Source organism: Triticum urartu, chromosome 3A (assembly GCF_056163025.1).
Source record: "Triticum urartu cultivar PI428250 chromosome 3A, HENAU_Tu73, whole genome shotgun sequence".
NCBI classification, from domain to species: domain Eukaryota; kingdom Viridiplantae; phylum Streptophyta; class Magnoliopsida; order Poales; family Poaceae; genus Triticum; species Triticum urartu.
This window is the reverse complement of record NC_141875.1, coordinates 508,594,900-508,618,001: the sequence shown is the minus strand read 5'-3', so window position 1 is coordinate 508,618,001 and position 23,102 is coordinate 508,594,900. Positions and strand designations below refer to the sequence as shown.

Here is a 23,102-nt window from a genome sequence, read left to right as displayed (position 1 = left end):
AAGAAGAAGGGGAACTTCGAGAAGAAGAACAAACAAGTTGCCTCTCAGGAGAAGAAACCCAAGTCTGGACCTAAGGCTGAGACTGAGTGCTTCTACTGCAAACAGACTGGTCACTGGAAGTGGAACTGCCCCAAGTATTTGGCAGATAAGAAGGATGGCAAGGTGAACAAAGGTATATGTGATATACATGTTATTGATGTGTACCTTACCAGAGCTCGCAGTAGCACCTGGGTATTTGATACTGATTATGTTGCTAATATTTGCAACTCGAAACAGGGACTATGGATTAAGCGAAGACTAGCTAAGGACGAGGTGACGATGCGCGTGGGAAATGGTTCCAAAGTCGATGTGATCGCCGTTGGCACGCTACCTCTACATCTACCTTCGGGATTAGTTTTAGACCTAAATAATTGTTATTTGGTGCCAGCGTTAAGCATGAACATTATATTTGGATCTTTTTTTATGCGAGACGGTTATTCATTTAAATCTGAGAATAATGGTTGTTCTATTTATATGAGTAATATCTTTTATGGTCATGCACCCCTAAAGAGTGGTCTATTTTTGTTGAATCTCGATAGTAGTGATACACATATTCATAATGTTGAAGCCAAAAGATGCAGAGTTGATAATGATAGTGCAACTTATTTGTGGCACTGCCGTTTGGTTCATATTAGTATAAAGCGCATGAAGAAACTCCATACTGATGGACTTTTGGAATCACTTGATTATGAATCACTTGGTACTTGTGAACCATGCCTTATGGGCAAGATGACTAAAACGCCGTTCTCCAGAACTATGGAGCGAGCAACAGATTTGTTGGACATCATACATACTGATGTATGTGGTCCGATGAATATTGAGGCTCGCGACGGGTATCGTTATTTTCTCACCTTCACAGACGATTTAAGCAGATATGGGTATATCTACTTAATGAAACATAAGTCTGAAACATTTGAAAAGTTCAACTAATTTCAGAGTGAAGTGGAAAATCATCGTAACAAGAAAATAAAGTTTCTACGATCTGATCGTGGAGGAGAATATTTGAGTTATGAGTTCGGTCTACATTTGAAACAATGCGGAATAGTTTTGCAACTCACGCCACCCGGAACACCACAGCATAATGGTGTGTCCGAACGTCGTAATCGTACTTTACTAGATATGGTGCGATCTACGATGTCTCTTATTGATTTACCGCTATCGTTTTAGGGTTATGCTTTAGAGACGGCTGCATTCACGTTAAATAGGGCACCATCAAAATCTGTTGAGATGACGCCTTATGAACTATGGTTTGGCAAGAAACCAAAGTTGTCGTTTCTTAAAGTTTGGGGCTGTGATGCTTATGTGAAAAAGCTTCAACCTGATAAGCTCGAACCCAAATCGGAGAAATGTGTCTTCATAGGATACCCAAAGGAAACCATTGGGTACACCTTCTATCACAGATCCGAAGGCAAGATATTCGTTGCTAAGAATGGATCCTTTCTAGAGAAGGAGTTTCTCTCGAAAGAAGTGAGTGGGAGGAAAGTAGAACTTGATGAGGTAACTGTACCTACTCCCTTATTGGAAAGTAGTTCATCACAGAAACCAGTTCCTGTGACACCTACACTACAGGAATCCAGTATTTTGCCGTCTGCCACGGCGGACGGCAAAGGCATGGACGGCGGATGGAAAAGAGCTTTGCTGTCAGCGACGGACGTCAAACAGTGACGGCAAAGACAGGGTCGGCAAACAGGTCCTTTGCCGTCTGCTTTTTATGGCGGACGACAAAGAGCCCTTTGCCTACAGCGGCAGACGGCAAAGAGGAGGGACGGCAAAAAACTGGACGTCCGCCAGCGTTAGTCCGTTAGTCGGCTAACGACGGCCTTTGCCGTCCGCCAGCGGACAGCAAATTTGAGCGCCTCTTTGCCGTCCGCCAGTTGACGTCAGCAATGCGTCAGCGCCCGCTGTGTTTTGCCGTCTGCCACGGCGGACGGCAAAGGCAAAGTCTTTGCCATCAGCTTAGCTTTGCCGTCCGCCACGGTAGGCAAATTTGCCAAATGGCCCATCCCTCAGGATGTGTACCCGGAGAACAATAGGGAAGGCACTGACGAAATTTATGCGTCGGATCCGGAGCAAAGCATATGGGAAAACGAACCCAATCTACACATACTCGGGCTGTCCATGGATAGCGTTGGACAATTCGAAAGAATCAAGGTTATAAATATGCAAATGCATGCATATTTATAACTATGACGCTTTTGAACCGGAGACACATATTGGTTACGCATACTAATGATTCAAGACACATATATAGCTAGCTATCAAGTTTCATCGGATTAGATCAAATAATTAATGGGGGAGGAGGACATGTCATTTGTGCTCACCCACGAACGAAGGGGCAGAGCTCGTCAAACGCACGGCGAGGTCGTCGAACACCAAACCTCGCAGCGATGAAACAACTGCACATTTAAAACTACCCGATCAACACAATTATATATGATGTTTTTCATAACAAAATCGAAAAATATATGACCTAACTAATAATTCACAAATATATGACCCCGTCGGCCTCTGGAAGGCCAAATAACACCTTTTCGAGAGGTGTCGGGGGTCGGGGTGTCGTGTCAGTGTCGGGGTGCCGTGTCGGGGTCGGGGTGCTGTTTCGGGGTCGGGGGTCGGGGTGTCGTGTCGGTGTCGTGGTGCCGTGTCGGGGTCGGGGTGCTGTTTCGGGGTCGGGGTGTCGTGTCGGGGTCGGGGTGTCGGGGTCAGGGGGTCAGGGGGTCGGTTGTCGGGGTCGGGGTGGCGGGTCAGGCTCGGTGTCGGGGTGTCGGGTCAGGCTCGGGGTGTCGGGGTCGGGGTCTCGGGGTCGGGGTGCCGGGTCGGGGTGCCGTGTCGGGGTCGGGGTGTCGGGTCAGGCTCGGGGTCAGGATGTCGGGGTCGGGGTCGGGGTGTCGGGGCCGGGGTGTCGTGTCGGGGTGCCGGGTCGGGGTCGGGGTGCCGGGTCGGGTCGGGTTTTTTCCTCTTTTTTTCCTTTTCTTCTTCTTCCTCTTCTTCCTTTTCTTCCTTTTCTTCCTTTTTTCCTTCTTCTTATTCTTCTTCTTCTTCCTACTTTCCTTTTTCCTCTTCTTCTTCTCCTCCTCTCCTCTTTTTCTTCTTCTTCTTCATCATCTTCTTCTTTTTTCTTCTCCTCCTCCTCTTCTTCTTCTTCCTTTCCTTTTCCTCTTCTTCTTCTCCTCCTCTCCTCTTTTTTTTTCTTCTTCTTCTTTCCTAAAACTAAACTAAACCTAAACCTAAACCTAAAACTAAAACTAAAACTAAAACTAAATCTAAATCTAAACTAAACATAAACCTAAAACTAAAAAAACAGAAAAAAGGAAAAAAAAACTAAATCTAAAACTAAAACTAAACTAAAGCTAAACCTAAACCTAAACCTAAACCTAAAACTAAAACTAAAACTAAATCTAAACTAAACATAAACCTAAAACTAAAAAAACAGAAAAAAAGGAAAAAAAAAGAGGAGGAGAGCTCACCTGGGGTAGGGCCGGTGGAGGAGGTGGCCGGTGGAGGAGGGGGCGGGGCGGCCTGGGGCGGCGGCGCCGGGCGGCAGTGGCGACGGGGCCGGGCCCGGCCGAGGCGGTGGGGCGCGGGGGTGCCAGGGCTTCGGGGCGCGGCGGCGCCGAGACGGCAGGGCGGCGGGGGCGACGGGGCGGGGGACCGGTGGGGCGCCGGGTGGTGGGGCGACGGCGCCGGGCGACAGTGGCGACGGGGCGGGGGGGCGGTGGGGCGGCGGGGTGGTGGGGCGACGGGGCGGCGGCGAGAGGTGGGGGCGGCGGCGCGCGTGTGAAGAGCAGGGAGAGAAACAGAGAGAGAGGGGCGGGGTGGGGCGCGGCCGTTAACGTTAGATATGTTAAATCTTTGCCGTCCTCCCCCCTTTGCCGTCCGCTTATTTGCTCTTTGTCGTCTGCTAGCAGACGACAAAGAGGGGGGCGTTAAGTTTTTTTAAGCAGCTCGTCAGTGGGGCCTCCTCCCTCTTTGCCGTCTGCTAGTCGACGACAAAGAATCTTTTCCGTCTGCTAGCGGACGGCAAAGAACTGGCTGATGGCAAAGAAGGTCTTTGCCATCAGCCAGTTCTTTGCCGTCTGCTTTCGGGTAGCTGATGGCAAAGAGCTTCTTTGCCGTCTGCTAGCAGACGGCAAAGAGCTGGCAGATGGCAAAGTAGTTGATTCCTGTAGTGCTACACCAATTAGTGAGGAAGCTAATGATGATCATGAAACTTCAGATCAAGTTACTACCGAACCTCGTAGGTCAACCAGAGCAAGATCCGCACTAGAGTGGTACGGTAATCCTGTTCTGGAAGTCATGTTACTTGACCATGACGAACCTACGATATGAGGAAGCGATGATGAGCCCAGATTCCGCAAAATGGCTTGAGGCCATGAAATCTGAGATGGGATCCATGTATGAGAACAAAGTGTGGACTTTGGTTGACTTGCCCGATGATCGGCAAGCCATCTAGAATAAATGGATCTTCAAGAAGAAGACAGACGCTGATGGTAATGTTACTATCTACAGAGCTCGACTTGCTGCGAAAGGTTTTCGACAAGTTCAAGGAGTTGACTATGATGAGACCTTCTCACCCGTAGCGATGCTTAAATCCGTCTGAATCATGTTAGCAATTGTCGTGTTTTATGATTATGAAATTTGGCAAATGGATGTAAAGACTGCATTCCTGAATGGATATCTGGAAGAAGAGTTGTATATGATGCAACCTGAAGGTTTTATCGATCCAAAGGGAGCTAACAAAGTATGGAAGCTCCAGCGATCCATTTATGGACTGGTGCAAGCCTCTCGGAGTTGGAATAAAGATTTTGATAGTGTGATCAAAGCATATGGTTTTATACAGACTTTTGGAGAAGTCTGTATTTACAAGAAAGTGAGTGGGAGCTCTGTAGCATTTCTAATATTATATGTGGATGACATATTGTTGATTGGAAATGATATAGAATTTCTGGATAGCATAAAAGGATACTTGAATAAGAGTTTTTCAATGAAAGACCTCGGTGAAGCTGCTTATATATTGGGCATCAAGATCTATAGAGATAGATCAAGACGCTTAATTGGACTTTCACAAAGCACATACCTTGATAAAGTTTTGAAGAAGTTCAAAATGGATCAAGCTAAGAAAGGGTTCTTGCCTGTGTTACAAGGTGTGAAGTTGAGTAAGACTCAATGCCCGACCACTGCAGAAGATAGAGAGAAAATGAAAAGTGTTCCCTATGCTTCAGCCATAGGCTCTATCATGTATGCAATGCTGTGTACCAGACCTGATGTGTGCCTTTATATTAGCCTAGCAGGGAGGTACCAAAGTAATCCATGAGTGGATCACCGGACAACGGTCAAGAACATCCTGAAGTACCTGAAAAGGACCAAGGATATGTTTCTCGTTTATGGAGGTGACAAAGAGCTCATCGTAAATGGTTACGTTGATGCAAGCTTTGACACTGATCCGGACAATTCTAAATCGCAAACCGGATACACGTTTATATTAAACGGTGGAGCTGTCAGTTGGAGCAGTTCTAAACAGAGCGTCGTGGCGGGATCTACATGTGAAGCGGAGTACATTGCTGCTTCAGAAGCAGCGAATGAAGGAGTCTGGATGAAGGAGTTCATATCCGATCTAGGTGTCATACCTAGTGCATCGGGTGCAATGAAAATCTTTTGTGACAATACTGGTGCAATTGCCTTGGCAAAGGAATCCAGATTTCACAAGAGAACCAAGCACATCAAGAGACGCTTCAACTCCATCCGAGATCAAGTCCAGGTAGGAGACATAGAAATTTGCAAGATATATACAGATCTAAATGTTGCAGACCTGTTGACTAAGCCTCTTCCACGAGCAAAACATAATCAACACCAAGGCTTCATGGGTGTTAAAATCATTATTGTGTAATATAGATTATTGACTCTAATGCAAGTGGGAGACTGAAGGAAATATGACCTAGAGGCAATAATATAGTTATTATTTATTTCCTTATTTCATGATAAATGTTTATTATTCATGCTAGAATTGTATTAACCGAAAACATAATACATGTGTGAATACATAGACAAACATAGTGTCACTAGTATGCCTCTACTTGACTAGCTCATTAATCAAAGATGGTTAAGTTTCCAAACCATAGACATGAGTTGTTATTTGATCAATGGGATCACATCATTAGGAGAATGATGTGATTGACTTGACCCATTCCGTTAGCTTAGCACTTGATCGTTTCTGTTTACTGCTATTGCTTTCTTCATGACTTATACATGTTCTTATGACTATGAGATTATGCAACTCCCGAATAGCGGAGGAACACTTTGTGTGCTACCAAACGTCACAACGTAACTGGGTGATTATAAATGTGCTCTACAGGTGTCTCCGATGGTACTTGTTGTGTTGGCATAGATCAAGATTAGGATTTGTCACTTCGATTATCGGAGAGGTATCTCTGGGCCCTCTCGGTAATGCACACCACTATAAGCCTTGCAAGCAATGCAACTAATGAGTTAGTTGCGGGATAGTGCATTATGAAACGAGTAAAGAGACTTGCCGGTAACGAGATTGAAATAGGTATTGGGATACCGACGATCGAATCTCGGGCAAGTAACATACCGATGACAAAGAGAACAACGTATAGTGTTATGCGGTTTGACCAATAAAGATCTTCGTAGAATATGTAGGAACCAATATGAGCATCCAGGTTCCGCTATTGGTTATTGACCGGAGACATGTCTACATAGTTCTCGAACCCGTAGGGTCCGCACGCTTAAAGTTCTGTGACGATCGGTTTTATGAGTTTATATGTTTGATGTACCAAAGGTAGTTCGGAGTCCCAGATATGATCACGGACATGACGAGGAGTCTCGAAATTGTCAAGACATAAAGATTGATATATTAAAAGCCTACATTTGGACATCGAATGAGTTCCGGGTAAAATCGGAATTTTACCGGAGTACCGGAGAGGTTACCGGAACCCCCCGGAGGCTAATGGGCATTGTTGGGCCATAAGGAAAAGAGAGAGGAGCCGGCCTAGGGCAGGTAGCGTGCTCCCTCCCCTCTATTCGAATTGAACTAGGAGAGGGGGAGGGCGGCACCCCCTTTCCTTCTCTTTCTCTCCCTTCTTTTCTCCCTCCTAGTAGGAGCAGGAAAGGGAATCCTACTCCTACTAGGAGGAGGATTCCTCCTCCTGGCGCGCCAACAAGGGCCGGCCGACCTCCCCCTTGCTCCTTTATATACAAGGGCAGGGGGCACCTCTAGACACACAAGTTGATCACAAAGATCTCTCTCAGCCGTATGCGGTGCCCCCTTCACCATAATCCACCTCGGCCATACTGTAGCGGTGTTTAGGCGAAGCCCTGCTGTAGTAGCTTCATCAACATCGTCCCCACGCCGTCGTGCTGACGAAACTCTTCCCCGAGCTCTACTGGATCATGAGTTCGCGGGACGTCACCGAGCTGAACGTGTGCTGAACGCGGAGCTGCCGTACGTTCAGTACTGAGGATCGGTCGATCGTGAAGACGTATGACTACATCAACCGCGTTGTCATAACGCTTCCGCTTAACGGTCTACGAGGGTACGTGGACGACACTCTCCCCTCTTTTTGCTATGCATCACCATGATCCTGCGTGTGCGTAGGATTTTTTTTGAAATTACTACGTTCCCCAACAGAGGCTACCCTGGCAGCGTACCAGGCAGCGTACCAGGCGGCGTTCGGGTGGGCTGGCCCTGCTCCGGTCTTCATCGACCTCACCGACGACGGCGGCATCGACGGCAAGGGCAAGGGCAAGACCGACGACGTCTAGGGAAGCGTGCGGGGCGGTAGCAGATGGGCGCAAACTTTTTTTTAATGTTTTAGTTAATGTTTAATTAGTTTTAAGTGGACTTTGGCCGGCGTTTAACCGGCCACTTATGTTTAATTATGTTTATTTCCTGTGAGCTGTTTTTTTCACGCCGGCACATTTAGGTCGGCCTCCTCGTTGGGCGGTCAAACCGACCCATTTAAGAATGCGGACACACACGTCCGCCTGGCCGACTCAAACAGATGAAAAATGGACAAAGGCCCTGTTTGGATCCATGGGTTAGAGTTAGTTTGGACTCAACTAACCCAAAAATATCCAAACATGAGGGTTAGTTTGGGTTAGATGCATCTAACCCATTCAAAATATCTAACCCATCTAAGAGGTGCTTATTTGGGTTAGTTTTTCTTGGGACCACTAAAAACACCTTTTTCTCTCGCTCTTTCTGCAGCAGACCCCCCCCCCCCCCCACTTTCTCGAAACTTCTCGTCCTCTCCCTCCCTTCCTCTTGCACTGCCCGTGAAGGTGTCTCGCCGTATCCGCGCTCCACTTAACCCTGTCACTGAAACACCTCTCTAGCTAGAGTTAATTCAGGGTTAGAATCTAACTCTAACCTCTAACTGAGTTAGATTATCCAAACAGGGCCAAGGCACGCGTCCATTTGGGTCGCCCTGTTGAAGTTGCTCTAAATACTCTTATATTAGTTTATTGAGGGAGTATTACCTAATTGGCCCTACAAACTTAATACTCCTCTCCAGACCAAACAGCACGGCCACGATGGGTGAGCGTGATTTTACACCATGGTTTTACTGACCTACTCCTACCTGGCTGTATAGCCTGCCTAGACCATGCCCTACGCAGCCGTTTCCATGCCTGACAAGCCGTGTAGGCGTGCTCCCTCCATCACGCCCCGAACCAGACGCCAGGTGGCAGGCAATAAAGAAGGATCGCTTTCCGCCTTCGACAGGGCCGGAGAAGCGGCGGCGATTCTGCCGAGGTCACTCTCCACCCATCACACCAGCCAACCACCCCACCTCTCGCTCCGTCCGTCGCTCGAGGAGGGATGAGCATGAACGGAGATCGATCCGCGGGATCCGCCATGGAAGAAGACGAGGAGGGGAGGCCTCGCTTCTTCAAGGTCCTCGTCGGCGACTTCGCCCGTCGCCTCGTGCGTATTATTCCTTCCTTCCTCCCCTCTTCCCTCCTTTCTTTCAGTCTCAGTTGCTGCGGTGGTTGCATGCGCGCGCCTTTCGCTCCCCTTCATCAGAAAGGGAAAAAAACAGGACCAAGCCAAGAACGCGATTGGGCTGGGTTCCCTGCTCCACTTGGCACTTTCCCCACCTCCCGCAATAGCTGTTCCTACTCCAAGATCCTCGCATTGCGTTTGCGCTATCGGCAAACGTGCTATCCGATGGGTGGTGGAGAGCTAAATCCTATACTATTTGATCTTCTTTTGTGGATTGGATGCTCCATATGAAGTCCATGGCTGTTCTTTCAGATAAAGAAAGGAATCCCATGGTTGCATGTGCGCCTTCCTAAAAAAAACATTTTTGCATGCGCATGCGTGCGATTTGCAACATTTTTAACTCGATGTGATGCAGTGCGGGTGGTTTGAAGCTTCAAATGGCGTGCTTGTTTATGCATAAACATCGTCTTTCCTAGAAAACAGAGCAATGTGCCAATGTCTGATAGGCTGGGCCAAGAAAGAGCTGGCTCATTGTGTTTGTATCCTCTCTTGATGCTCCATTATGACCCAATAAAACCCACCATTTATCGGAAAAAAAAAGTCGGCTGGTGAATACTACATTTATTTCCCTCTGCATGCGTGGTCTGCGAATGTGAAAGTAAAGCTTCACATTGTGAGCATACACTTTTGGTTTTCAATGATTAAACAAGAGTGCATGCTGCATTTGCATCTTGACTCTGTATTTCATGGCTTAAGGTATGCCCTAACCTTGTTTGCTTCCACACGTAGGAGATACCTCGAGACTTCCTCAGTTACATTCCAGAGGTGGGCCTCAGGGGCTCCAACATTTCACCTGTTCAAGCCATGCTTAAGCGTTCAGAAGGGAAGACTTGGGTCGTTGAGCTAGAGAAGGTTGATTGCTGTGTGTTTCTAACCACCGGATGGACCAAGTTTGTGGTGGACAATTCTTTGAGGGAATATGAGTTCCTACTCTTCAGACACGACAGGAAAATGGACTTCATGGTTTCGGTTTTTGGTCGGAATGCTTGTGAGAAAGCAGTCCGGTCTTCAGGAAGTGCTGCTCAAGCTACTGAAAGTCTAGAAAGGAAACTCCCATGTGATATGTTCCCCACTTGTAAGCGAGGACATAGTGGTGATGAACTAACGAAGATCACCAATAATCTCAGGCAGAGTCACTCACTGGTTATGATACCAGATCAATCTGATACAAAAGTAATCTTTTGTTCTAATCTTGAGCAAATAATTAAGTAATTTTCGTACAAGCCACATTTCTCTCTCTACATTTTGCCCACTCTTGTTCGTATGGAGTCACTTTGTTATCCAAATAGTTTAGATAAGTTTTATTTGCAAATCTGTTCACAAGTTTATTTTGGAATCATATATAGAACACATTATCATCTGTAAAACATTTTTTTTTTGAAATTATCTTCAACTCGGGAAGCTTAGGGATCAGAAGATATATTTTTTCATGTCAAGTTAGAAGGTCCTAAAGTCATTTTGTTTTCACATGTCTCACATTGGGTGCACAGAGGAGCAGAGGCTTAAAATTGTTGATTATCACCTTAGCAGTAATTTTTGTCTCCTTAAACTGATAATTTTATATTAATTTTTAGATATTTCCCTTCCAAGGGAGTACTCAGGGGAATGGACATATCTCTCCACAGAGCTTCGCTGACATACATCGTCATGAAGTAGATGGTTTGAAGGATGAGTTAAAGATATACTTATTGTTGAAGGTGCCAATGGATGATGATAAAGCTAAAGTAATAGCTGAAGTAATGAGCAGATTGCATGTTGACAGAGTTACAGTTGACTTATTCTGTGCTGCACTCTGTTTGTATAAGTGGGACTCAGATGCGGCTGCAGAGGTATTGAACACATGTAGAGGCAAACCACAAATTCCGAACCAGTTTCTAAAGCAGAAACTTGTTCTGCAATGTAAGTACTTCTATTGCCTCATTTTCTATCATTTTTGCATCTAGCATGTTGAAACACATCTTTTTTTATTGATCAGTTGATTTTATAAAGAGGGAACTACGACACTTCTTCCCCACAGGGGATGATTGTCCTCCTCAAATACGTGATAGCACGGAGAGCAGTCTTGAGGAGCCTAACTTGTCGACTCAGGCACTACAAAATTACCTGCCAGTAGTGAAAAGCAAGCTAGTTGACGACCATGAGCCATGTGATTTGTCGTACAAACAGAAGAGGAGAATAGTCAAGTCGCGATCACAGCAAATTTCTGAAACACCACGAAGATCACCACGACTGGCACACTTGAAGAATTCCGGTGGCAGCATAGAGAGTGGATTGAAAGAAAAACCTGAAGTGTTAGAATCGCCACCATCCAGCACAATTGATCAGGTGGAGCACAGAGCAGGGCATGCGTGTTTACTCTACGAGAAACCAGATCATGTTTTCAAAGGAGATCGCCACCATGCTATAGGTATTCTTGGTCTCTTCTTAATCAGAACTCACAACTGCCTTCTAACACCTTATACTACAGTTAAACCAATTTGTGCCTTTGTAGGTTCTTTATCTCAAGACTTCAAGAGACTCAAACGAACACGAGGTGAGGTGGGCCTAAGTGAGAAACCTCAGCATAATCAAGAAAATGAGGAGAACATAGATCAAGGAAATAATGGAGAAATCTTGGAAGAGCAAATTGATAGAAATTCTGCAGAGACTTCTGAGTCGTTCATGGAGAGCGATTGGATAGATTCGTCACCGCCGACCAAGTCCAACTCGTCATCTATGATAATAAACGAGTTATGTTTGACATGGAAGCCCTCAGTACACACCAATTCCCTCGAGAATGTGTTACTTCATATTCAACGTGACAACTTTATGAAGACCATCACACACGTTCAGGGAATCATTCGCAGTTTTCCTTCAGACCTACATTGTGCGGCTATAATTGAAGCTGTTGTGCAGAAAGAAATTCTTAAGTGGGATTCATGTCTTCAGGATGTTGATGCTCAAAGGGTAGTGATTGCATTACTGGAGCATGCTAAAAAAATCAAGGAGATTCACAATTTCAATATGGAGAGCCGGAAGGAAGAGTTTTCCACAAAGCTACAAGATCAGCTGAAGTGGCAGCTCAAAGAACTGGAAAGCGTATGCACTTCCTTGGAATTTGATTACAAGAAAGTAACATGTGATGGTAACATCGCTGTCTCGACATCGCAAGAACAGAAGAAAAAATTGCATGCCCTTCAGGATGAGATCAAAGGCTTGCAGCAGTCCATGATGATGGAGGATGAAATACAGAAATTGGTGCATCAAGTTGCTGAGCATGAGAGCTTAGTACAGAAGTCTTTAATGGAAAGAGTAAGGGTTAAGACGGTTCTAAAGAGCTATAAGCAGGTTCTTGTTGAAGTAAAAGAGCGGCTAGCCTCTGATGAACTTGGATTAATTGATGTCAATGCATTGGTCAAGGTAGAGATGGATAACTTGAGGAAGGAGATCGAGATATCCAAAGGAAGACTCCTAAATATCATTTTCAAGTAATAGTGGAGAGATGGCCATGTTAGTTGTAGGTATTCCTTCTTCTGGCCATGTTCCACTCTGTTGTAATCCTTTAGCATCGTGTTACAACTTAAAATCCGCAGCATGTTATCAGGAGAGGAGAACAACATTAGTGCACATACTCCTCCTTGTTTTCTTTTGTTTAGTAACACTTCCTAAATTAAGCTGATGATCGAGAATTGCTCCAAAATTTGTCAAGGAGTGCTGATATTATACTATATTAGGCTATGATATCACTTATTGCCGCAGTTACATTATACAATCAATTTATTTCTGAAGGGTTGCCAGGTTAAAGAATGCTCCCTTCTTGTTCATGAGCTGCGGGTAAGTACCACGCTCAATCACCTTGCCCTCCCCTAAGAAGGCTATTGAGTCTGCATTCTTGATTGTGTTTAGTCGATGTGCCACTACGATTGTGGTCCTCCCTGTCATGATCCGATCAAGTGCTTCCTGCACCACTTGCTCGGACTGTGCATCGAGAGCACTTGTTGCTTCATCAAGAAGTAGTATAGCTGGATCTCGGATTATTGCCCTCGCAATTGCAATTCTTTGCTTCTGCCCCCCTGATAGTTGTATGCCATGCTCTCCACAATCAGTATCGTATCCATCCTTCAGAGATCTGAAAAGGCGTAAGCTTTAAATTTCATATGTTGGATAGTGGGAGCACATAGCTTAATATATATGCAAGCGGGTAATATATCTAAGACTTACGAGATGAATTCATGCGCATTTGCGGCTTTAGCAGCTTCGACAATCTCTTCTTCATCAGCTTCTGGTTTACCAAAGGCAATGTTGTCCCTGACACTGCCAGAAAACATTGCGGGCTCCTGACTAACTAGAGCAGTGAATCCTCGATACCAAAGAACATTCATCTCCCTCACATCCATACCATCGATCCTTACAGCACCTCTATCAACATCATAGAACCTCTGGATCAAACCTATGATTGTGGATTTACCACATCCACTTCTCCCCACCAGGCCAATGCTTGTTCCTGCTTTGACGTCCAAGCTAAAATCTTGCAGGATCAGGCATTGTGGCCTTGTTGGATATGCAAAATCCACCTTTTTGAACTCTATTCGTCCTTGTATTTTGCTCTTCGGATTGTCCTTTTCCACCTGCAGTGTAGTCATGTTAGTATTTTATCCTACAGCAATCTAGCATCCTAAAAATCTTTCTGCGAGGCTGCTGATTTTATTCCATACAATGCTCATGAGAGTATGAATGTGTTACCTGTGAATTTTGCGGAGAGATAGATTTCCTATCTAGCACCTCGAAAACTGAAGCAACGGCATTTGATCCCTTTGCCAGGTCAGATGTCATGCTGCCAGCATCAGCGATCAGCTTTCCTGTGCTCACCAAGACGAAGAAGGTTTTGAAGACATCACCTGCTGAGATCTCCCCGGACTGTGCCAATTTCCCACCATACCAGAAGTCCAATGCCCATGATAAGAATGTGAGGCACGGCGACAGCCCTGTGGTTATCCCTGCTACCCATGACTTCTTCCTTGCTTTCCTCAATGGTTCCTCTTGTGTATGCTCGAAGAGCTGAAGAATCTTCGATGAACATCCAAATGAGGTCACCATCCTGTGGTTGTAAACAGCTTCGATGGCAATCTGAGTACTTTCATACTGAGCCTTTGCCAAGTCCCTTGACACATTTGAAAGAACTATCTTCTTGGCATAGTAGCATATCATCGTGCAGGGCTGTACAGCAATCATGACAAGGGCAAGTTTCCATGCTACTATGAGTCCCATTGTCACCGCAATTACAATTCCACAAGCTGTTTGAAGTAGCAGGGAGATCCTGTCTGCGACAAGGGTTTTGACAAGAGAAGACTCGTCACTTAGCCGAGAGCACAATGAGCCACTTGAATTTGTGTCTTCATCAAACCATGCTGCCTCAAAGGTTAAGATCTTCTCAAGCACTTGGACTCGGATACGCCTAACTAGGTGCTCCCCCATGTAGGCGAAATTGTAGTGTTGCAGTAGATTAACAGCAATGGATACCAGGGACAGGGAGCAAAAGATCAATGCATAGCGGCTGATGATTGCATTCATCTCATTGTGGTCCTGAACAAAGAATGCAGCAATCATTCCTCCGATGGTTAGAGCATAGATGGGCTGCAAGGAACCATATACCAATGCAGAGATGCTTCCTATGAGTGCTTGCTTCCACTCTGGTGCATTCATTGCAAGAAGCCTTGAGAAAGACGGTGCAGGTGGGGAAACATATGACCCGGTTTCTTTTGAAACACCTGGTGTGAGTGGCATGGGACTTGCTCTGGACATGCTGAGACGGCTGGCACTGGTCCTTGCTGCTGAGGAGGCCCTAAATTGGTCAGTTTCTTGATCTATGTAGCTCACCATCTTCTGCAATTTCACAAGTCGTGAATATGGGCCACCCTTGTTGATCAGCTCATCATGTGTCCCAATTTCTGCTATGCTACCCCCATCGACTACCGCGATTTGATCGGCATTCTTCACGGTCGAAAGCTTGTGAGCTACGACCTGGTCAGCATTAAGGTATAAATAATGAGTGCTACAGTGCCAAAGGATTTGAGAAATTCTAAGCTTATAGCATTCTAAAGTAGGAAGAGCTGAAGCAGTCAATATACCAGTGTTGTTCTTCCCATAGATGCTTGATCAAGTGCATGCTGCACTAGCTTCTCTGACTCTGAGTCAAGTGCGCTTGTGGCTTCATCGAGCAAAAGTATAGCAGGGTTCTTGAGGACCGCCCTTGCAATGGCAATCCGCTGTTTCTGGCCACCTGATAGCAACGCTCCACGCTCACCAATCTGCAAGGACAGTGAAATCACCAATAAGGCAAGGGAGACAGGGAATTAAGGCCCTTGGATGTTTTGTTTCCTTATGATGAACGTACCTTAGTCTCATATCCCTCAGGAAGCCCCATTACGAAGTTGTGAGCATTTGCTGTCATGGCTGCTGCATAGAGTTCATCCATGGTTGCATCTGGTTTGCCGAATAAGATGTTCTCTTTTATGGATGTGCCGAACAGTGCATGATCTTGGCTGACAAGTCCCATCTTGCTCCTAATCGACTTGAGATTTAGTTTCTTGATGTCGAAGCCGTCGATCTTGACAGTTCCTTCACTGGAATCGTAGAAGCGCTGCACCAGCGCTATTGCGGTAGACTTGCCGCTGCCACTAGAGCCGACCAAAGCAATTGTTTGGCCAGCAGGAATCTGGAGGTTGAAGTCTTTGAGGACCGTCATATTAGGCCTGGATGGGTACGCAAAGTGGATGGATTCAAACTCGATCTCTCCACGGACTTGATCCAAAACAAGCCCCTTTGGGTCATCGTCGTTGATCTGGGGCACACGGTTGATCCGTTCGAGAATTCTCGTGGCAGCAACCGAGGCCTCAATGAAATGTTTCAGCTCCGGGAGTGCCATTCCAAGGGATCTGCAACAACATTTCAGTTTTTTGTATAGTTAAGCTTCTATTACATAATCAAAAGTCAGTAAGGGAGGAGGGACATGAAGAACATACAGGCCACCCAGAACAAAGGAGATTCCTGAGGCGTATATCCTCCCTCCGCTTTCATGATGGTACATCACCAACCGGCTGCCATACCAGGCGAGGAAGGCCCAAATGGCGAAAGAGAGACCGGTGAATCCGACAGCAAGGCCTTTGGCAATGCCCTGCTTGATCCCCAGGTTGATGGTCTTGTCGAGGATTGCTGTGTACCTCTGGATGATCCCTTTCTCTGCAGTGAAGGAGTAAACGGTCTTGATGGAGCCGAGTGCTTGCTCCACGAGGGAGTTTGCCTTGGCGTACTCGCGGCGCGACTCGCGGGAGAGGTACAGAAGGTACTTCCCGTAGATGAGGCCAGGGATGATGAGGAGCAGGACCAGAGGGTAGGAAACCAAAGCCAGCCTCCAGGAGAAATAGGTGGAGAAGGCGAGTCCAGAGACGAAGACCGTGGAGTGCATCAGAAACAGAGGAACCTGTTCAAGGTAAAAGAATCAAGAAAAACAGTCACTTCTGCTGTTATTTCTTTTCACATTCCAGATCTACTAGTTCATATTGTCCCTTTTCCAAAATTATTTTTAGCACGTCTGCGTTTCCAAAATTAACTAACCACAACAGGAAGTTTCTGTCTTAATGGCTCCAGCTAAGACATGTTTATTTTTGGACTTATTTTAATGCAGTCGTTATTATGGAAAGTCTCTCAACATTCCATGCTTTGTCGCATACGGAACTCTCATGTGCTCCCATCCCATATTCCCTCTGTTTGTCTACCTTTAAGGTGTGAATCAAGAGAGCTCAAGGTAGATTCTAACCACAGAACCAGGGATATGTTTGTAGCATCATTGTTTCATCTGGATTTTCTTCAGAACAAGATATACTAATCTCTCTATCCTGCCTGATTCTGCGGTTGGGTAGCATTAACCAGTCAAACAATTAGATTCAGCACTGATTCAGTGACGACCTAGAGTGGCAAGGTAGGTAGGTATGTATGCCACCATGACAAAGCTAGCAACTTTTCTCCTGTCCTTGGTTCATCTTAAACAAACCACTGCTAGTATACATGAATCCAGAAGGAAGAAGTTTCCAAGTTCCAAGGCGAATCTACATATGGATGGATCCAACAATATAAAAACGAGGCATGCGTGACTTGTGAAGACTGGCTAGCGCGTACACGCATGATCAAGGTCATTGAAAAGCAAATTAACCAACCAAGGAGGTTTGACTGGTGTGTACGTAGGTGTAGTACCTTCTCGCTGAGCACCTCCTGGATGAGCGAGGCGTCCTTGGAGATGCTGTTGATGATCTCCGAGGTGGTGGCCTCCTGCGAGTCGAAGAAGGCCACCTCCTGCCGCAGGATGGCCTCCAGGTACAGGTGCCTGATCCGGAGCACCTGCCTCTCGCTCGTCCGGCTCCAGCAGTACCCCTCTGTGTGCGTGCATGCGTCCATAGGGGTACAAATTAACATTACCGAAACTATATTAAGCCATGCAAATCTGTGCAGCAAAACTCGAAGTTTACCCATGGACGCCACCACCAGGATGGCGAACGCCAAGTAGACGAAGTTGAGGCACGACTGCAGGACGCAAAATGGAGGCAACAACTTAGTGTAAGCGCAACTAGCACTGGAAAATGGTGAAGTGGGTACAAAACCATGTGCTATGCATTTAGGCCTGTTCCGTTTTGTTTTTGTTCCTCAAGTGAGAAATCCCAGTGAATTCTCTCCCCTGAAATTCATTCGTGTGTTCCAACTTCCAACCAACAGTAAAGAACTACGAAGTATTCCCTTCGTTTCAAAATAGATGACCCAACTTTATACTTACTAGGAGTAGTAATTAACCAACCTTCTCGATGTCATGCATGAAGTGCACGCTGGTGGCGCTGCCCTGCTGCTGGGCGTGGCCGCGGCCCAGCGAGTTCATCACGTCGCTGGCGAAGATGAGGAGGAGGTTGGTGGAGCAGCCGTCGCCGATGGCGCCCAGCGTGCCCAGGGCCATGAGCACCACGTCCACCCGGTCCGCGAACTTGAACAGGCCCCGGATGCTCCGCCGCTCGCCGCCGCCGCCGGTGCTCATCTTTACTCTTGTAGTCTGCCCGGATGGGTAGCGGTAGCACCCGAGCGCTACGCTTTCTTGTGCTTGCTGCAATGCTATGGACCTGGCAGTGGGGCTTTATATAGCACAGGACTACACGTGCGTCTCTTCTCCGATTGTTCTTAACTTTGCCTTTGGAAAAGTTGGTAGGTTGGAGCGTCCTCTCCTCGGTTGCGAAAATTAAATTAAAACAGTTCTGCTTTGTTAGACCCCTCTATTTGAATCAACGGTGGAGATTACAACGTACCCCTTCTCGGTTGAGACTGAGTGGGTCTGATGATCAATTAAAAATAAATCAGTTAGTATTATTTTTGCATTGATCTTTTTTTTTTTGAAAAGGAGGATAGCCCTCGGCGTCTGCATCAGGATGCATGCAGCCATATATTATTAAGAATGCAAAATCCAGCAGCTGGACAACATCAACCTGGAAAATCAATTTTTCACTTATTCATGTACTTTGTCTTCTGTACGTATGTATGTTTGGATTTTTGGATTACGGTAACGGGTACAAGAGATTCGAGCAACGGCGATGTGGTGACCGTGCCTCGTCGAGAACCTCCATCTCCACCGGCTTTTCTCCCTCGCGCGCCGTAGGACTGCCGCCGCTCGCCTCTTTCCTCTCATGCACAAGCTGGCCAAATCTTGGCTGATGGATTAAAGCTGGGCCGATCGATTCCTTTCGTCTCCGGAAGTGCCTCACGTACAACACTTTCAGATCGGCGTAACCGCCAAGCGCTGAGATGTACGTATGGATGACCCGATGGTGTACGTACATCGGACAGCTAACGTCGTACGTTCTCCTAGGGCTTCTGGACTTAAAATCTCTGCAAAGAAGAATAGAACTAGAGTTAAATGGGTTGAGAAATTGTTCATGAGTGGTGAAAGGAGATGGGATGAGGAGCTGGTTAGGCATTTATTTTACCCTTATGATGCGGATGAGATTTTGAGGATGCGGATCCAATCAAATGGGGAGGCAGATTTTGTTGCTTGGCATTATGAAAAGTCAGGGTTGTTCTCAGTTAGGAGTGCGTACAAGTTAGCGCTCACCCTTAAGGATAACAAAGAGGATGAGGGACAATCCAGTGAGGCGGTAGGGACTGAGAGGAAAATTTGAAATATTATTTGGAAGGCAAACATTCCTCAGAAGATTCGTATTTTTGCATGGAGGGTTGCTCCCAATAGCTTGGCCGTACAGGTTAATAGAGTGGTGCATCATCAAGCCTCTGTTAATACATGTTCTATTTGTGGCATGGAGGATGAAAATACCTTCCATGCGCTTGTCTTGTGCCCGAAGGCGCGTGCGCTTCGCATGGCCATGAGGAACATTTGGGCTCTACCTGATGAGGAGGTTTTCAGATATACGGGTTATGATTGGTTTATTGTTCTCCTGAGTCAATTAAACCCCGTAATGCGAGACCAAATTATATTCTTATTCTGGAGGACCTAACATTTGAGAAATGATTTGATCTTTGGTAAAGAAAAGGAATCAGTTTCAGCTTCTGCTTGCTTTGTGGAGAGTTATTGGGCGTCCTTTGGCGCATATCATTCTCCGAGGCCGGTGGATTTTCAAAATAAAGGAAAAGGGCTGTTGGTCCAGATTAGCGGAGTTCCTAATTCTCTAGATGCGAGTAGTGGCTGGTCCTCGCCTCCTGCAGGTTGGTTCAAGATTAATGTCGATGCTAGCTTCGTGGAGTCCATTAGAGAAGCCAGTGTGGGGGTGGTGGTCAGGGACGAGGAAGGGGAAGTTATTGTTTCGTCGTGGGATTTCATTGGTGCCTGTCAAAGCGTGGAGGAAGCGGAGTTTAGAGCTTGCATTGCCGGTCTCTACATAGGTATTTCTCTTCATAATCCTATAATTTTAAAGATTGACTGTGCTTTTGTGGTAGCGTCTCTTGCATCGGGGGACTATGACAGGTCTGCTATGCGTGACCTGAAGATGGAAGCGTTGAGTATCTCGAAGTTGATCAACAATCTTCAATTGTTAAAGATTAGCCGTACAGCCAATATGATGGCTCATTTAATCGTTAAGTATAGCTTTGACAATAGATTAGATGGTATTCTTATTAATGATATACCGTTCTGTGTGATGAATATTGTATCGAATGAGTGTATTGATGTGGTTGGTTAATTAATATAAGTTGGATTAAAGAAGATGGATCGATCCCTTCCGTTTCCTGCAATGCTGCGCTGTGCAAGCTGACTTGATTTTTCTTAGGGGTTAAACCAAGCTTTATTACTCAAAAATCACATGTTGTGGAATATAAAAAGGATCATGAGAAACACTAAGCCAGACATGACGCCTTTGGCCTAGAGAGTGTGAAAGCTTGGCTAATCTATTTGCATCTCTATTTGCTTTTCTTTTTTTTAGAAAAGGAAGATGATCCCCGGCCTCTGCATCTGGACGATGCATATGGCCACTTTATCAATTATTCTGACAAGACCTTACAAAGCTATACAACAGTAAGATTAAAACCACCGCCTAAACAACAACTGTCACTACACCTATCCAATTGATGAAGGAGCGCAGATAGTCTGGGCCTAATACCAAACAGACATCACAACAAAACCTAAACATCTAAGACCCGAGGTCCCAACCAGGACGCCTGCCGGGTATAGGGCACCTATCAGTCCGGCGCACTCCTTAACCAGGACGCATGCCGGGTATGAGGCCGCCTCAGCCACCTGCCACCAATCCATCTTCAGAGCTGTACTGTTGCATGTACCGTGCCAGGTCTCTCTGCCATCGACGCCACCACGACGCCCGACAACGTCGTCCTCCTGCGCGAGTCCATGCTCCCACAGCGAACTCCGAATCTGCACCGCGCCACGCCGTCAAGATCCGTCGTCATCAGTGTGTAGGATGAATCACCGCTCCACCAAAGAATCCGTCCTCTGGACCCTCGATCATGTGTGTACCTCCAAGAATGACGCCCCAAGGGAGGAACGACACCAGAGCGCCGCCGTCATTCGATATCCGATCTAAGGTTTCCTCCGGAGGTAGCAGAGAGTGGCATTGAACCTTCTCCACGGCGATGCCTTCAAGAAGGGAATCACGCAGATAGCGCCGCCACCGCCGGCCTTAGCGGACGCCGAAGGCAAGTTTTCACCCAGATCAGTTCGAAGGGATCCAACTCTCGTGCACGGGCCGTCGTCACCATCAGCACCACCAGGCAGAACCCTGGAGCACCCACAGATCAGCGAGCCGTCGGCACCACCACATCCAGATCGCCGGCCACGCCGGGCCGCCGCCATCCCCCGTGCCGTCCGGGTCAGAGACGGAGCCGCCAACCGCCCACAGGGACCACCGCCGCCTGCAACGCCAAAGCGCCGCCGAGAGCCCAGCGCCCACCACCGCTTGCCGAGGGTCGCCGCTGCGCGCCCCGAGCGGACTCCCACGAACACCGGGGGAAATCGCGAGTGTGAGCCCTGCCGTCGCCCCCAAGCCCATGCGGCGCGCCCCGCCCCCAGCGCACCGCCAAAAACCGCCGCGATCCGCCCGCGTCAGATCCAGCGAGTCGTGGGAGAATAGATCCCGCCGCCGCCGACGCCGACCGGGCTTTACCCGGCGGCGCGCCCCGGCGGCAGCGAGGAGGGGAGGTCGGGGGGACGAGGACGCGGCGACGCTAGGGTTCCCCCCGGTCGCCGCGCAGGGGCGACACGGGAGGAGTCGGGAGTACCTTCAAAAGTAAACTTACAATTAAAATTTGAAGCTCTAAGTTTGATCTCTATGATGATCACTCAATATCCCCCTCTACCGCCTTTGACAATATCATACTCTATATAACATGTTTGGAGTCCGATGCGATGATGAAGTTATTTAACATAAGATCCTCTGCAAGGGAGATGCCCTCCCTGCATGCTTTCACTTCAAGTGTCGGGACATCAACTATTCCACTGATCACTAAAGCCGAGTTGCCCATGTAATTCCTTGCCTCGTCTCTGCAGACCGCCACTGCTGCTCCTCTAACTTGGCTTCTAGAAATCCCGGCATCCACATGGATCTTGGCGTAACCATGTGGTGGTGCCTTAGGTCTCGTGGCCGTGCTCCTGGGGACCCGTTGTTCCTTAGTATCTTTGTTTGGAAGTTGATCAAGTTCATGGATAAAACGAGTAATAAACTGGTGTGTAGATGATGGACTTTGGTATATTTGCTCGTGTATAGTTTTCCTCCTAGCCCACCATATTGCCCACAACGTTACTGCCATCCTGACAAAAACAACATGTGAAAGAGTGTCGATCATAGCAAATATCCACTGCTTAGCGCTCGGCTCAATGGTTTCGCACGTGTTCTGCGAGTTCTCCATCTACCAATGCCCAGACACATCTCGACATGGAGCACTCCAACATGGAGTGACGCCACGAGTCTTCCGCGCCACACAAAGAACATGCACTTGATGAAGTCATATTTTCTTTCCATTTCCACATCTTTAGTTGGGATTGAATGTTTTGCTAACCTCCATAGGAACATACTGATTTTGCCGGGTACTTGGGTTTTCCATAAAAGTTTCCATGAAGCAGCGTCTCGATCAGTGCTCGAGGATCCCACAGTGCCATCGATCCAGGCTTCCCTTCTCAGCTTTGTATCTACCAACATCTTGTAGGCAAACAGAACGGAAAAACAACCATTTCTCTCAAACATCCAGGACCAGCTGCCCGCTACATTGGTTGTGCACAATGGAATATTCAGTATCGATCACAAGCATACACCTTCCAGCTTAGTAATATCCCATGATGCCGACGTATAGTCTATCAGGCCAGAGACCCACTCAGGGGGGTTGGCGCAATGGCTCCCATAGGGCCTCATCATTTCCTTCCTTGGGATCCAATTGTGGTTCCATATTTTTGTAGACTACCCATTTCCCACATATCTAATTAGCCCTTGCTTCAGAATGTCCCTCCCTTCAATAATAGCTCTCCAAATTTGACTGGGATGATTTCCTAATTCTGCATTCAAGATAGTTTCAACGG

The 23,102-nt window shown here is 46.9% G+C and overlaps 2 protein-coding genes across 4 annotated transcripts; one reads left to right on the top strand and one right to left on the bottom strand.

Annotated features, from left to right (window-relative positions):
* Window positions 1–8,692: 8,692 nt before the first annotated feature.
* Window positions 8,693–12,740, top strand: LOC125544722 (B3 domain-containing protein Os03g0120900-like). Of its 2 annotated transcripts, XM_048708468.2 has the most exons (5): window positions 8,701–8,983; window positions 9,791–10,234; window positions 10,636–10,960; window positions 11,037–11,468; window positions 11,553–12,740. In XM_048708468.2, the coding sequence occupies exons 1-5, from the start codon at window positions 8,879–8,881 to the stop codon at window positions 12,530–12,532; spliced, it is 2,286 nt and encodes a 761-aa protein (XP_048564425.1). In that variant the 5' UTR covers window positions 8,701–8,878; the 3' UTR covers window positions 12,533–12,740. The 2 variants fall into 2 exon arrangements, with proteins under 2 accessions (XP_048564424.1, XP_048564425.1); XM_048708467.2 differs by having other exon boundaries at window positions 8,693–8,983; window positions 11,037–12,740.
* On the bottom strand, window positions 12,495–18,196 carry LOC125544721 (putative ABC transporter B family member 8). 2 transcript variants are annotated; one of them, XM_048708466.2, is made up of 9 exons: window positions 17,886–18,196; window positions 17,563–17,617; window positions 17,291–17,469; window positions 16,063–16,520; window positions 15,435–15,975; window positions 15,169–15,348; window positions 13,784–15,061; window positions 13,262–13,668; window positions 12,495–13,169 (listed from the first exon to the last, which is right to left on the bottom strand). In XM_048708466.2, exons 1-9 carry the CDS (start codon window positions 18,114–18,116, stop codon window positions 12,818–12,820), a joined length of 3,681 nt encoding a protein of 1,226 aa, XP_048564423.1. In that variant the 5' UTR covers window positions 18,117–18,196; the 3' UTR covers window positions 12,495–12,817. The 2 variants fall into 2 exon arrangements, with proteins under 2 accessions (XP_048564423.1, XP_087403616.1); XM_087547490.1 differs by having other exon boundaries at window positions 17,291–17,617.
* Window positions 18,197–23,102: the final 4,906 nt, after the last annotated feature.